This window comes from Oncorhynchus keta, chromosome 1 (genome assembly GCF_023373465.1).
Source record: "Oncorhynchus keta strain PuntledgeMale-10-30-2019 chromosome 1, Oket_V2, whole genome shotgun sequence".
NCBI classification, from domain to species: domain Eukaryota; kingdom Metazoa; phylum Chordata; class Actinopteri; order Salmoniformes; family Salmonidae; genus Oncorhynchus; species Oncorhynchus keta.
The window spans coordinates 7,358,994-7,374,536 of NC_068421.1; the positions used below are offsets into that span (position 1 = coordinate 7,358,994).

Consider the following 15,543-nt stretch of genomic DNA (forward strand, 5'->3'; position numbering starts at 1 on the left):
CTGCCCTAAGAAACACATTCTGTTGTAGCTATGAAGAGGTCATTCAACACTGCCCTAAGAAACACATTCTGTTGTAGCTATGAAGAGGTCATTCAACACTGCCCTAAGAAACACATTCTGTTGTAGCTATGAAGAGGTCATTCAACACTGCCCTAAGAAACACATTCTGTTGTAGCTATGAAGAGGTCATTCAACACTGCCCTAAGAAACACATTCTGTTGTAGCTATGAAGAGGTCATTCAACACTGCCCTAAGAAACACATTCTGTTGTAGCTATGAAGAGGTCATTCAACACTGCCCTAAGAAACACATTCTGTTGTAGCTAGAATTCATATGAAGAAACACATTCTGTTGTAGCATGAAGAGGTCATTCAACACTGCCCTAAGAAACACATTCTGTTGTAGCTATGAAGAGGTCATTCAACACTGCCCTAAGAAACACATTCTGTTGTAGCTATGAAGAGGTCATTCAACACTGCCATAAGAAACACATTCTGTTGTAGCTATGAAGAGGTCATTCAACACTGCCCTAAGAAACACATTCTGTTGTAGCTATGAAGAGGTCATTCAACACTGCCCTAAGAAACACATTCTGTTGTAGCTATGAAGAGGTCATTCAACACTGCCCTAAGAAACACATTCTGTTTTAGCTATGAAGAGGTCATTCAACAATGTGGATGATGTATCAATACAGAGTCACTACAAAGATACAGGTGTCCTTCTTAACTCAGTTGCCGGAGAGGAAGGAAACCGCTCAGGGATTTCAACATGAGGCCAATGGTGTCTTTAAAACAGTTACAGAGTTTGATGACTGTGATAGGAGAAGACTGAGGATGGATCAACAACATTGTAGTTACTCCATAATACTAACCTAAATGCCAGAATGAAAAAGGAAGCCTGAACAGAATAAATAAATAAATACCAACAAGGAATTAAAGTAATACACCAAAACATGTGGCAGAGCAATTCACTTTCTGTCCTGAATACAAGGTGTTATGTTGGGGGAGAATCCAATACATTACTGAGTACCACTCTCCATGTTTACATGCATAGTGGTGGCTGCATCATGTTATGGGTATGCTTGTAATCGTTAAGGACTGGGGAGTTTTTCAGGATAAAAAATACACAGAATGGAGCTAAGGACAGGCAACATCCTAGAGGGGAAACCTGGTTGTCTGCTTTTTCACCAGACACTGGGAGATGAATTCACCTTTCAGCAGGACAATAACCTAGAACACATCTACACTGGGAGATGAATTCACCTTTCAGCAGGACAATAACCTAGAACACATCTACACTGGGAGATGAATTCACCTTTCAGCAGGACAATAACCTACAACACATCTACACTGGGAGATGAATTCACCTTTCAGCAGGACAATAACCCAGAACACATCTACACTGGGAGATGAATTCACCTTTCAGCAGGACAATAACCTAGAACACATCTACACTGGGAGATGAATTCACCTTTCAACAGGACAATAACCTAGAACACATCTACACTGGGAGATGAATTCACCTTTCAGCAGGACAATAACCTAGAACACATCTACACTGGGAGATGAATTCACCTTTCAGCAGGACAATAACCTAGAACACATCTACACTGGGAGATGAATTCACCTTTCAGCAGGACAATAACCTAGAACACATCTACACTGGGAGATGAATTCACCTTTCAGCAGGACAATAACCTAGAACACATCTACACTGGGAGATGAATTCACCTTTCAGCAGGACAATAACCTAGAACACATCTACACTGGGAGATGAATTCACCTTTCAGCAGGACAATAACCTAGAACACATCTACACTGGGAGATGAATTCACCTTTCAGCAGGACAATAACCTAGAACACATCTACACTGGGAGATGAATTCACCTTTCAGCAGGACAATAACCTAGAACACATCTACACTGGGAGATGAATTCACCTTTCAGCAGGACAATAACCCAGAACACATCTACACTGGGAGATGAATTCACCTTTCAGCAGGACAATAACCTAGAACACATCTACACTGGGAGATGAATTCACCTTTCAACAGGACAATAACCTAGAACACATCTACACTGGGAGATGAATTCACCTTTCAGCAGGACAATAACCTAGAACACATCTACACTGGGAGATGAAGTCACCTTTCAGCAGGACAATAACCTAGAACACATCTACACTGGGAGATGAATTCACCTTTCAGTAGGACAATAACCTAGAACACATCTACACTGGGAGATGAATTCACCTTTCAGCAGGACAATAACCTAGAACACATCTACACTGGGAGATGAATTCACCTTTCAGCAGGACAATAACCTAGAACACATCTACACTGGGAGATGAATTCACCTTTCAGCAGGACAATAACCTAGAACACAAGGCCACATCTACACTGGAGTTGCTTACCAAGAAGACAGTGAATGTTCCTGAGTGGCAGAGTTAAAGATTTGACTTAAATCTACTTGAAAATCTATGGCAAGACTTGACAATGATTTGTCTAGCAATAATATAACGGGAAAATATTGCACAATCCAGGTGTTCAAAGCACTTAAGCTACTTAGATACCAGGAAGACAGACAGCTGCAATCATCTAACGTGCGTTGACTCAAGGGTGTGAATACCAATGTAAATTAGATATATTTTTCTATTCTCCGTTTCGCAAACACATTGTTAGAAACATGTTTTCACTGTCATTATGGAGATGAGTGAGAGAAAAACATTATTGAATCCATTTTGAATTCATTAACATTTAACATTAACATTTAAGTCATTTAGCAGACGCTCTTATCCAGAGCGACTTACAAATTGGTGCATTCACCTTATAACATCCACTTTACAATAGTGCATCTAAATCTTTTAAGGGGGGTGAGAAGGATTACTTATCCTATCCTAGGTATTCCTTAAAGAGGTGGGGTTTCATTATGGAGATGAGTGAGAGAAAAACATCTATTGAATCCATTTTGAATTCAGGCTGTAACAACAAAAAATGTGGAATGAGTCAAAGGGGGTATGAATACTTTTCTGAAGTCAGGGCCCATAGGGAATGGTCAAAAGTAAGGCACTACGTAGGGAATATTTTTTAAATGTAACCTTTATTTAACTAGTCAGTTAAGAACAAATTCTTATTTTAAAATGACGGCCTAGGAACAGTGGGGTTAACTGCCTGTTCAGGGGCAGAACGACAGATTTGTACCTTGTCAGCTCGGGGATTTGAACTTGCAACCTTCCGGTTACGAGTCCAACACATGCTGGCATGTGGGACACGAGCCCATCTCTCTGTAGTGCAGGGTGGGTCAGTGGAAACACCACATGCTGGCATGTGGGACACGAGCCCATCTCTCTGTAGTGCAGGGTGGGTCAGTGGAAACACCACATGCTGGCATGTGGGACACGAGCCCATCTCTCTGTAGTGCAGGGTGGGTCAGTGGAAACACCAGAGGTGTCAGGAAGGAAATAGTTCAGGTTCGAACTGTCATATATACACCCTTTACAAGCAGCTAGGACACACACACACACACCAACTGTGTTTAACTCACCCTTTACAAGCAGCTAGGACACACACACACACACACCAACTGTGTTTAACTCACCCTTTACAAGCAGCTAGGACACGCACACACACACACACACACACACACACACACACACACACACACACACACACACACACACACACACACACACACACACACACACACACACAAAACCACGCACCAACTGTGTTTAACTCACCCTTTACGAGCACCTTGGGGACTTTGGTGTGGCTGGCGCAGAACGCACTGTAGATCTTAAACCGATCTGCATAGTACAGGAAGGAACCTCCTAGAGAGAAGAGGATTTTCTGACAAGGAGAGGAGAGAGTCGTGGTTACACAATGTGTTTTGGTAGCGGAGGAGAGTTAAAATGGAGAGGAGAGAGTCGTGGTTATACAATGTGTTTTGGTAGCGGAGGAGAGGAGAGAGTCGTGGTTACACAATGTGTTTTGGTAGTGGAGGAGAGGAGAGAGTCGTGGTTATACAATGTGTTTTGGTAGTGGAGGAGAGTTAAAATGGAGAGGAGAGAGTCGTGGTTATACAATGTGTTTTGGTAGCGGAGGACAGTTAAAATGGTAGATGTAGGTTTGACAGTCAGTTGATAGATTTCTGTCCTCGATCCAGGCAGGCTGTTATTGTGTAATCTAGGCAGGCTGTTATTGTGTAATCTAGGCAGGCTGTTATTGTGTAATCTAGGCAGGCTGTTATTTTGTAATCTAGGCAGGCTGTTATTGTTTAATCTAGGCAGGCTGTTATTTTGTAATCTAGGCAGGCTGTTATTTTGTAATCTAGGCAGGCTGTTATTTTGTAATCTAGGCAGGCTGTTATTTTGTAATCTAGGCAGGCTGTTATTTTGTAATCTAGGCAGGCTGTTATTTTGTAATCGAGGCAGGCTGTTATTTTGTAATCTAGGCAGGCTGTTGTTTTGTAATCTAGGCAGGCTGTTATTTTGTAGTTCTAGGCAGTATGTCATTTTGTAGTTCTAGGCAGTATGTAATTTTGTAGTTCAAGGCAGTATGTCATTTTGTAGTTCTAGGCAGTATGTCATTTTGTAGTTCTAGGCAGTATGTCATTTTGTAGTTCTAGGCAGTATGTCATTTTGTAGTTCTAGGCAGTATGTCATTTTGTAGTTCAAGGCAGTATGTCATTTTGTAGTTCTAGGCAGTATGTCATTTTGTAGTTCTCGGCAGTATGTCATTTTGTAGTTCTAGGCAGTATGTCATTTTGTAGTTCTAGGCAGTATGTCATTTTGTAGTTCAAGGCAGTATGTCATTTTGTAGTTCTAGGCAGTATGTCATTTTGTAGTTCAAGGCAGTATGTCATTTTGTAGTTCAAGGCAGTATGTCATTTTGTAGTTCAAGGCAGTATGTCATTTTGTAGTTCAAGGCAGTATGTCATTTTGTAGTTCAAGGCAGTATGTCATTTTGTAGTTCAAGGCAGTATGTCATTTTGTAGTTCAAGGCAGTATGTCATTTTGTAGTTCAAGGCAGTATGTCATTTTGTAGTTCTAGGCAGTATGTCATTTTGTAGTTCTAGGCAGTATGTCATTTTGTAGTTCTAGGCAGTATGTCATTTTGTAGTTTTGGCAGTATGTCATTTTGTAGTTCAAGGCAGTATGTCATTTTGTAGTTCAAGGCAGTATGTCATTTTGTAGTTCTAGGCAGTATGTCATTTTGTAGTTCTAGGCAGTATGTTATTTTGTAGTTCTAGGCAGTATGTCATTTTGTAGTTCAAGGCAGTATGTCATTTTGTAGTTCAAGGCAGTATGTCATTTTGTAGTTCAAGGCAGTATGTCATTATGTAGTTCAAGGCAGTATGTAATTTTGTAGTTCAAGGCAGTATGTAATTTTGTAGTTCTAGGCAGTATGTCATTTTGTTCTAGGCAGGCTGTTATTTTGTACCTTGAACTGGTCCACTCTCTCCAGCTTCTCCAGGTCTGGGACCAATCTGGTCCCGTCTTCTAGAGTCTTCAGGAATTCCACCTGGAACTCCACCATCTCAGGCAGGTTCCCAACCAGAATGTCCAGCTGGAGACGCACAAAAGGAAGGAGGGAAATATATTATTTCACAATATAATCAACAAATTACAACTCAAGTGCCCTATTACAGTGAGAGGGGGGGGGGGTCTGCATCCCAAATGGCATCATATTCTCTATATAGTGCACTACTTTTGATGAGAGCCATATGAGCCCCGGTAAAAAGTAGTGCACTTGATGGTAGATAGGGAGCCATTTGGGCCGCAAGTAGTGAGGGTGTTGAAGTGAGGCGATCCTATTAAAAGCACCGAAACCATCTGTGTTCCAGTCTCAGCCTCATAGTTATCCCTGTCTGTTCTCTCGTCTAAAACCTCCTCCTCGTCGCTCTTCCTCTCACACACAGTACAGTCTGTACATGATTACGCAACAGCCATTCTATGAAAAAAAGTAGTTTTTTTTAGCACCAAAGACATTTAAAAAGGCAGCACCAGTACCTCTCCCTCTCCCACCGTGTATCATACCTCATCCTGAGTGAGGCACGTCAGTACCTCTCCCACCATGTATCATACCTCATCCTGAGTGAGGCACGTCAGTACCTCTCCCACCATGTATCATACCTCATCCTGAGTGAGGCACGTCAGTACCTCTCCCTCTCCCACCATGTATCATACCTCATCCTGAGTGAGGCACGTCAGTACCTCTCCCTCTCCCACCATGTATCATACCTCATCCTGAGTGAGGCACGTCAGTACCTCTCCCCCACCATGTATCATACCTCATCCTGAGTGAGGCACGTCAGTACCTCTCCCTCTCCCACCATGTATCATACCTCATCCTGAGTGAGGCACGTCAGTACCTCTCCCACCATGTATCATACCTCATCCTGAGTGAGGCACGTCAGTACCTCTCCCTCTCCCACCATGTATCATACCTCATCCTGAGTGAGGCACGTCAGTACCTCTCCCACCATGTATCATACCTCATCCTGAGTGAGGCACGTCAGTACCTCTCCCACCTGTATCATACCTCATCCTGAGTGAGGCACGTCAGTATCTCTCCCACCATGTATCATACCTCATCCTGAGTGAGGCACGTCAGTACCTCTCCCACCTGTATCATACCTCATCCTGAGTGAGGCACGTCAGTATCTCTCCCACCATGTATCATACCTCATCCTGAGTGAGGCAGCCAGTACCTCTCCCACCATGTATCATACCTCATCCTGAGTGAGGCACGTCAGTATCTCTCCCACCATGTATCATACCTCATCCTGAGTGAGGCACGTCAGTATCTCTCCCTCCTGTATCATACCTCATCCTGAGTGAGGCAGCCAGTACCTCTCCCACCATGTATCATACCTCATCCTGAGTGAGGCACGTCAGTATCTCTCCCTCCTGTATCATACCTCATCCTGAGTGAGGCACGTCAGTACCTCTCCCTCTCCCACCTGTATCATACCTCATCCTGAGTGAGGCACGTCAGTACCTCTCCCTCTCCCACCATGTATCATACCTCATCCTGAGTGAGGCACGTCTCCTTCTGCAGCGGGGTTAAGTACCTCCCGATGAGACAATTGAGATCCTGCAAGACAAAGAGTGATTCGGATTATACTAAAGTGCTAGACTCACACACACGCTCAAACACCCATTGAATGGGCTAGTGGAGACACACACACCAACACACCAACCGTTGATTGGGGTGGTGGATGTCATCTCATGGATATGTACACACACGGAGAGGGGGAATAGAAAACACTCTGGCTTTAAACACACTTATGACAACAAGTCATTAAGTCATCAAGAGGTACTATAAACTGGCACGCACCGTGTTCAATTAAAATACCACTGTTCCTAATCATATGTACACACATATATATATACACATCCTTTATTCTCTAGGTCTCACACTGACTGAGTTTGTTTGAAGTATTATGACATCTCCGTCAAGATATCTCCGTCAAGATATCTCTGTTTCTACTTAGATCAGATAAATACACTACATGACCAAAAGTATGTGGACACCTGCTCGTTCAACATCTCATTCCAAAATCATGGGCATTAATATGGAGTTGGTCCCCTCCCTATACTGCTATAACAGCCTCCTCTTCTGGGAAGGCTTTCCACTAGATGTTGGAACATTGCTGCTATAACAGCCTCCACTCTTCTGGGAAGGCTTTCCACTAGATGTTGGAACATTGCTGCTATAACAGCCTCCACTCTTCTGGGAAGGCTTTCCACTAGATGTTGGAACATTGCTGCTATAACAGACTCCACTCTACTGGGAAGGCATTCCACAGGGGCATTGTCATGCTGAAACAGGAAAGGGCCTTCCCCAAACTGTTGCCACAAAGTTGGAAGCACAGATTCGTCTAGGATGTCCTTGTATGCTGTAGCCTTAAGATTTCCCTTCACTGTAATTAAGAGGCCTAGCCTGAACCATGAAAACAACTCCAGACCATTATTCCTCCTCCACCAAACTTTACAGTTAGCACAATGCATTGGGGCAGGTAGAGTTTCTCCTGGCATCCGTCACTCCAGAGAAGGCGTTTCAACTGCTCCAGAGTCCAATGGTGGCGATCTTTATACCACTCCAGCTTGGTGATCAGATTACATGTATATAATATATATATATATAGGGATATTTAATATCCCTCTTTCTAGTTAGATCAGATTACATACGTAGTATTGAGGTCTGTTTCTAGTTAGATCAGATTACATACGTATTGAGGTCCGTTTCTAGTTAGATCAGATTACATACGTAGTATTGAGGTCCGTTTCTAGTTAGATCAGATTACATACGTAGTATTGAGGTCTGTTTCTAGTTATATCAGATTACATATGTAGTATTGAGGTCTGTTTCTAGTTAGATCAGATTACATACGTAGTATTGAGGTCTGTTTCTAGTTAGATCAGATTACATACGTAGTATTGAGGTCCGTTTCTAGTTAGATCAGATTACATACGTAGTATTGAGGTCCGTTTCTAGTTAGATCAGATTACATACGTACTGAGGTCTGTTTCTAGTTAGATCAGATTACATACGTAGTATTGAGGTCCGTTTCTAGTTAGATCAGATTACATACGTATTGAGGTCTGTTTCTAGTTAGATCAGATTACATACGTAGTATTGAGGTCTGTTTCTAGTTAGATCAGATTACATACGTATTGAGGTCCGTTTCTAGTTAGATCAGATTACATACGTAGTACTGAGGTCTGTTTCTAGTTAGATCAGATTACATACGTAGTATTGAGGTCCGTTTCTAGTTAGATCAGATTACATACGTATTGAGGTCTGTTTCTAGTTAGATCAGATTACATACGTAGTATTGAGGTCTGTTTCTAGTTAGATCAGATTACATACGTATTGAGGTCCGTTTCTAGTTAGATCAGATTACATACGTAGTATTGAGGTCTGTTTCTAGTTAGATCAGATTACATACGTAGTATTGAGGTCTGTTTCTAGTTAGATCAGATTACATACGTATTGAGGTCTGTTTCTAGTTAGATCAGATTACATACGTAGTATTGAGGTCTGTTTCTAGTTAGATCAGATTACATACGTAGTATTGAGGTCTGTTTCTAGTTAGATCAGATTACATATGTATTGAGGTCTGTTTCTAGTTAGATCAGATTACATACGTAGTATTGAGGTCTGTTTCTAGTTAGATCAGATTACATACGTATTGAGGTCCGTTTCTAGTTAGATCAGATTACATACGTAGTATTGAGGTCTGTTTCTAGTTAGATCAGATTACATATGTAGTATTGAGGTCCGTTTCTAGTTAGATCAGATTACATACGTATTGAGGTCTGTTTCTAGTTAGATCAGATTACATACGTATTGAGGTCTGTTTCTAGTTAGATCAGATTACATACGTAGTATTGAGGTCTGTTTCTAGTTAGATCAGATTACATATGTAGTATTGAGGTCCGTTTCTAGTTAGATCAGATTACATACGTAGTATTGAGGTCTGTTTCTAGTTAGATCAGATTACATATGTATTGAGGTCTGTTTCTAGTTAGATCAGATTACATACGTAGTATTGAGGTCTGTTTCTAGTTAGATCAGATTACATACGTAGTATTGAGGTCTGTTTCTAGTTAGATCAGATTACATAAGTATTGAGGTTATATTATGTATTTAACTTCTCAGAGTTTCTTTGTAACCCAGTTATAATACAATGTTTTGCTTTTCTATATTCTATAACCCAGTTATGACCCCTTCTCCCACAAACACCCCCCCTTCTCCCACAAACACCCCCCCGACCCCCTTCTCCCATAAACACCCCCCAACCCCTTCTCCCACAAACACCCCCAACCCTCTTCTCCCATAAACACGCCAGACCCCCTTCTGCCATAAACACCCCCAACCCTCTTCTCCCACAAACACCCCCGACCCCCTTCTCCCATAAACACCCCCGACCCTCTTCTCCCACAAACACCCCCCGACCCCCTTCTGCCATAAACACCCCCGACCCCCTTCTGCCATAAACACCCCCGACCCCCTTCTGCCATAAACACCCCCGACCCCCTTCTGCCATAAACACCCCCGACCCCCTTCTCCCATAAACACCCCCAACCCTCTTCTCCCACAAATACCCCCGACCCCCTTCTCCCACAAACACCCCCGACCCCCTTCTGTCATAAACACCCCCCGACCCCTTCTGCCATAAACACCCCACCCCGACCCCCTTCTGCCATAAACACCCCACCCCGACCCCCTTCTCCCCATAAACACCCCCGACCCCCTTCTCCCATAAACACCCCCACCCCCTTCTCCCATAAACACCCCCGACCCCCTTCTCCCATAAACACCCCCGACCCCTTCTCCCATAAACACCCCCCGACCCCCTTCTCCCATAAACACCCCACCCCGACCCCCTTCTCCCATAAACACTCCCCCGACCCCCTTCTGCCATAAACACTCCCCGACCCCTTCTCCCATAAACACCCCCGACCCCCTTCTCCCATAAACACCCCCCGACCCCCTTCTCCCATAAACACCCCTGACCCCCTTCTCCCATAAACACTCCCCGACCCCCTTCTCCCATAAACACTCCCGACCCCCTTCTCCCATAAACACCCCATCCCGACCCCTTCTCCCATAAACACTCCCCGACCCCCTTCTCCCATAAACACCCCCCGACCCCCTTCTCCCATAAACACCCCACCGACCCCCTTCTCCCATAAACACCCCTTCCGACCCCCTTCTCCCATAAACACCCCCGACCCCCTTCTGCCATAAACACCCCCCGACCCCCTTCTGCCATAAACACCCCCGACCCCTTCTCCCATAAACACCCCCCGACCCCCTTCTCCCATAAACACCCCCCCGACCCCTTCTCCCATAAACACCCCCCCGACCCCTTCTCCCATAAACACCCCCGACCCTCTTCTCCCATAAACACCCCTTCCCGACCCCCTTCTCCCATAAACACCCCTTCCCGACCCCCTTCTGCCATAAACACCCCCCGACCCTCTTCTCCCATAAACACCCCTTCCCGACCCCCTTCTCCCATAAACACCCCCCGACCCCCTTCTCCCATAAACACCCCCCGACCCTCTTCTCCCATAAACACCCACCCGACCCCCTTCTCCCATAAACACCCCCCCGACCCCCTTCTGCCATAAACACCCCCGACCCCCTTCTCCCATAAACACCCCCGACCCCCTTCTGCCATAAACACCCCCGACCCCTTCTCCCATAAACACCCCCCGACCCCCTTCTGCCATAAACACCCCTCTTCTCCCATAAACACCCCACCCGACCCCTTCTCCCATAAACACCACGCCCTGACCCCCTTCTCCCATAAACACCCCACCCTGACCCCCTTCTCCCATAAACACCCCCGACCCCCTTCTCCCATAAACACCCCCGACCCCCTTCTGCCATAAACACCCCCCCGACCCCCTTCTCCCATAAACACCCCCCCCGACCCCTTCTGCCATAAACACCCCTCTTCTCCCATAAACACCCCCCCGACCCCCTTCTCCCATAAACACCACACCCTGACCCCCTTCTCCCATAAACACCACACCCCTGACCCCTTCTCCCACAAACACCCCATCCCGACCCCCTTCTCCCATAAACACCCCATCCCGACCCCCTTCTCCCATAAACACCCCCTGACCCCTTCTCCCATAAACACCCCCCCCGACCCCCTTCTCCCATAAACACCCCACCCCGACCCCCTTCTCCCATAAACACCCCATCCCGACCCCTTCTCCCATAAACATCCCATCCCGACCCCCTTCTCCCATAAACACCCCATCCCGACCCCCTTCTCCCATAAACACCCCACCCGACCCCTTCTCCCATAAACACCCCATCCCGACCCCCTTCTCCCATAAACACCCCATCCCGACCCCCTTCTCCCATAAACACCCCCCACAAACACCAAACACACAGCAGAGATGTAGTATTACTGTTACTGACTTTGACATAGGTGCGTTCCGTCTCAACCAGCTCACAGATTACTTTGCGTAGCTTGTCGGCGTCGGAGAGCTGGCGGCTGGCGGTGCCGATGGCAGGGGGACGGAAGGGCGAGTCCAGGCTGGGGGATGAGGAGGTCGTGGCACACTCAGACGGATTCATATCATGGAGACTGCGGCAGAATGCTGCGACCTGCTCCGTACTCTACAGAGAGAGGTAGAGAGAGAGAGAGAGAGAGCAAGAGAGAGGCAGGGAGAGAAATAAATAGAGAGAGAGATAGATGGTGGATGGATGGAGAGGAGTGAGAATGAGAGGGAGAGAGACAGATGAGAGGAGAGAGATGAGAGAGATCGAGGGAGGGACAGAGGGTGATAAGAGCGAGAGAGAGAGAGAGAGAGAGAGAGAGAGAGAGAGAGAGAGAGAGAGAGAGAGAGAGAGAGAGAGAGAGAGAGAGAGAGAGAGAGAGGAGAGGGTGGGATGAGAGATGTAGAGAGAGCGGAAGAGGGATGAGAGGAGAGATGTAGAGAGAGAGCGGAAGAGGAGGGATGGATAGAGAGGAGGTAGAGAGAGAGGAATCGAGAGGAGAGGGGGAGAGCGAGAGAGAGAGAGAGGGGGGAGAGGGTGGGATGAGAGATGTAGAGAGAGGAATCGAGAGGAGAGAGGGGTAGAGAGAGAAAGGTATGAGGAGAGAGAGAGAGAGAGAGGGGAGAGAGAGAGAGAGAGAGAGGAGAGGGTGGGATGAGAGATGTAGAGAGAGAGCGGAAGAGGAGGGATGGATGGAGAGGTAGAGAGAGAGAGGAATCGAGACGAGAGAGGGGTAGAGAGAGAAAGGTATGAGGTAGAGAGAGAGATGGTGGATGGATGGAGGGGAGCAAGAATGAGAGGGAGAGAGACAGACGGAGTGAGAGACAGATGAGAGGAGAGAGATGAGAGAGATCGAGAGAGAGATAGAGGGAAGAAAGAAGTAGAGAGAGAGGGATGGAGAGGAGAGAGGGATGGAGAGGAGAGGAGAGAGGGATGGAGAGGAGAGGAGAGAGGGAAGTGAGAGGAGAGAATTTTTAATTGGCAATGAACACAGATTTCTTTCCTCAGGGCCATGGGGTTAGGACAGGGATGCAGCTTAACGCTCGCCCCCTCTTCAACATTTACGTCAATGAATTGGCGAGGGCACTAAAACAGTCTGCAGCACCCGACCTCACCTCACTGGACTAGGAAACGTTTGCCGATGATCTGGTGCTTCTGTCCCTACCAACTGAGCAGCACCAACAGCAGCACCTAGAATCTTCTGCACAGATTCTGTCAGGGCCCTGACAGTGAATCATAGTAAGAGAGTGTTCCAAAAAAGTTATAGTTGCTAATAACACAAAAACTAATTCTATCTAGACACTGTTGCCTTAAGAGCACACAAAGAATTACACCTACCTCGGCCTAAACATCAACCCCACAGGTCACTTCAGCATAGGGGCGGCGGGGTGGCCTAGTGGTTAGAGCGTTGGACTAGTAACCGGAAGGTTGCAAGTTTAAACCCCCGAGCTGACAAGGTACAAATCTGTCGTTCTGCCCCTGAACAAGGCAGTTAACCCACTGTTCCTAGACCAGTTAACCCACTGTTCCTAGGCCAGTTAACCCACTGTTCCTAGACCAGTTAACCCACTGTTCCTAGACCAGTTAACCCACTGTTCCTACCAGTTAACCCACTGTTCCTAGACCAGTTAACCCACTGTTCCTAGACCCCACTGTTCCTAACCAGTTAACACTGTTCCTAGACCAGTTAACCCACTGTTCCTAGTTAACCCAGTTAACCCACTGTTCCTAGACCAGTTAACCCACTGTTCCTAGACCAGTTAACCCACTGTTCCTAGACCAGTTAACCCACTGTTCCTAGACCAGTTAACCCACTGTTCCTAGACCAGTTAACCCACTGTTCCTAGACCAGTTAACCCACTGTTCCTAGGCCGTCATTGAAAATAAGAATGTGTTCTTTAACTGACTTGCCTGGTTAAATAAAGGTAAAAAAATAGCTGAGAAAGAACTAAAGAGTCAAGGCAAGATGGGCCTTCTATGCCATCAAAAGGAACATAAAATTCAACATCCCAATTACGATCTAGTAAAAAAAGAAATAATTGAATCAGTTGTTGAACCCAACCTTTATGGTTGTGAGGTGTGGGGTTCCACACATCAACCAACAATAGACTAAATGGGACAAACACACAATTGATGCAGGCAGAATTCTGCAAAAATATACTTTGTGTACAACGGAAAAGCCCAAACAATGCAGAGCAGAGCAGAATTAGGACTATACCCACTAATCATCAAAATCCAGAAAATAACTGTTAAATTCTTCAACCACCTAAAAGGAAGCAGATGAACCTGAAGAAGAGTCCCCTTAAAAAGCTGGTCCTGGGGCTCTGTTCACAAACAGACACCACAGAACCCCAGGGGGCTCTGTTCACAAACAGACACCACAGAACCCCAGGGGGCTCTGTTCACAAACAGACACCACAGAACCCCAGGGGCTCTGTTCACAAACAGACACCACAGAACCCCAGGGGGCTCTGTTCACAAACAGACACCACAGAACCCCAGGGGGCTCTGTTCCCAAAATACCTGACCACTGTGACTGACACCAAATTGAAGAAAATCCTCGACTATGTACAGACTTCCGTGACCATAGCCTTGCCGTAGCAAACAGGCAGACCTGGCTCTCAAGAGAACACACTGCCCACAAAATGAGGTGGAAACTGAGCTACACTTCCTCACCTCCTGCCAAATGAATGACCCCATTATTTCCAACAGATCACACAGACCCACAAAGAATATCAAAACAAACGGACGAGAGGAGGGAAGAGGTGAGAGGCAGGATTGGAGAAAGGACAGGAGAAGGAGAAGAGGCGTGGGAGAATGGATCATTTGAACTTCTATCTATTTTTGGGCCTGTCATAATAGTCAGTCTACTTCTCCTTTTCTCTTTCTGTCATATCTCTTTTGATGTATTGATCTCTTCCCCTGTGTCTTCCTCCTACTGATGTATTGATCTCTTCCCCTGTGTCTTCCTCCTACTGATGTATTGATCTCTTCCCCTGTGTCTTCCTCCTACTGATGTATTGATCTCTTCCCCTGTGTCTTCCTCCTACTGATGTATTGATCTCTTCCCCTGTGTCTTCCTCCTACTGATGGCTGATGTATTGATCTCTTCCCCTGTGTCTTCCTCCTACTGATGTATTGATCTCTTCCCCTGTGTCTTCCTCCTACTGATGGCTGATGTATTGATCTCTTCCCCTGTGTCTTCCTCCTACTGATGGATGATGTGATCTCTTCCCCTGTGTCTTCCTCCTACTGATGGATGATGTATTGATCTCTTCCCCTGTGTCTTCCTCCTACTGATGTATTGATCTCTTCCCCTGTGTCTTCCTCCTACTGATGGCTGATGTATTGATCTCTTCCCCTGTGTCTTCCTCCTACTGATGTATTGATCTCTTCCCCTGTGTCTTCCTCCTACTGATGGATCTCTTCCCCTGTGTCTTCCTCCTACTGATGTATTGATCTCTTCCCCTGTGTCTTCCTCCTACTGATGTATTGATCTCTTCCCCTGTGTCT

The 15,543-nt window shown here is 45.9% G+C and overlaps 1 protein-coding gene and 1 long non-coding RNA gene across 5 annotated transcripts in view; both read right to left on the bottom strand.

The window, feature by feature from the left end:
* LOC118380856 (rho guanine nucleotide exchange factor TIAM1-like) overlaps positions 1-15,543 on the bottom strand; it is a 125,302-nt gene that overhangs the window by 41,089 nt on the left and 68,670 nt on the right. Inside the window, exons 19-22 of the mRNA XM_052479358.1 lie at positions 11,950-12,150; positions 7,027-7,095; positions 5,440-5,565; positions 3,738-3,846 (exon numbers count right to left, since the gene is read on the bottom strand). Of these exons, the coding sequence (XP_052335318.1) occupies positions 3,738-3,846; positions 5,440-5,565; positions 7,027-7,095; positions 11,950-12,150 (505 nt within the window). The remainder of the gene's footprint in view (positions 1-3,737; positions 3,847-5,439; positions 5,566-7,026; positions 7,096-11,949; positions 12,151-15,543) is intronic.
* Positions 1,194-2,454, bottom strand: LOC127911827 (uncharacterized). Of its 4 annotated transcripts, none has more exons than XR_008079666.1 (3): positions 2,147-2,454; positions 1,523-1,938; positions 1,194-1,366 (listed from the first exon to the last, which is right to left on the bottom strand). It is a non-coding gene; the product is annotated as an uncharacterized LOC127911827 (long non-coding RNA). The 4 variants fall into 4 exon arrangements; XR_008079664.1 differs by having other exon boundaries at positions 1,419-1,886; positions 2,147-2,453; XR_008079731.1 differs by having other exon boundaries at positions 1,575-1,938; positions 2,147-2,453.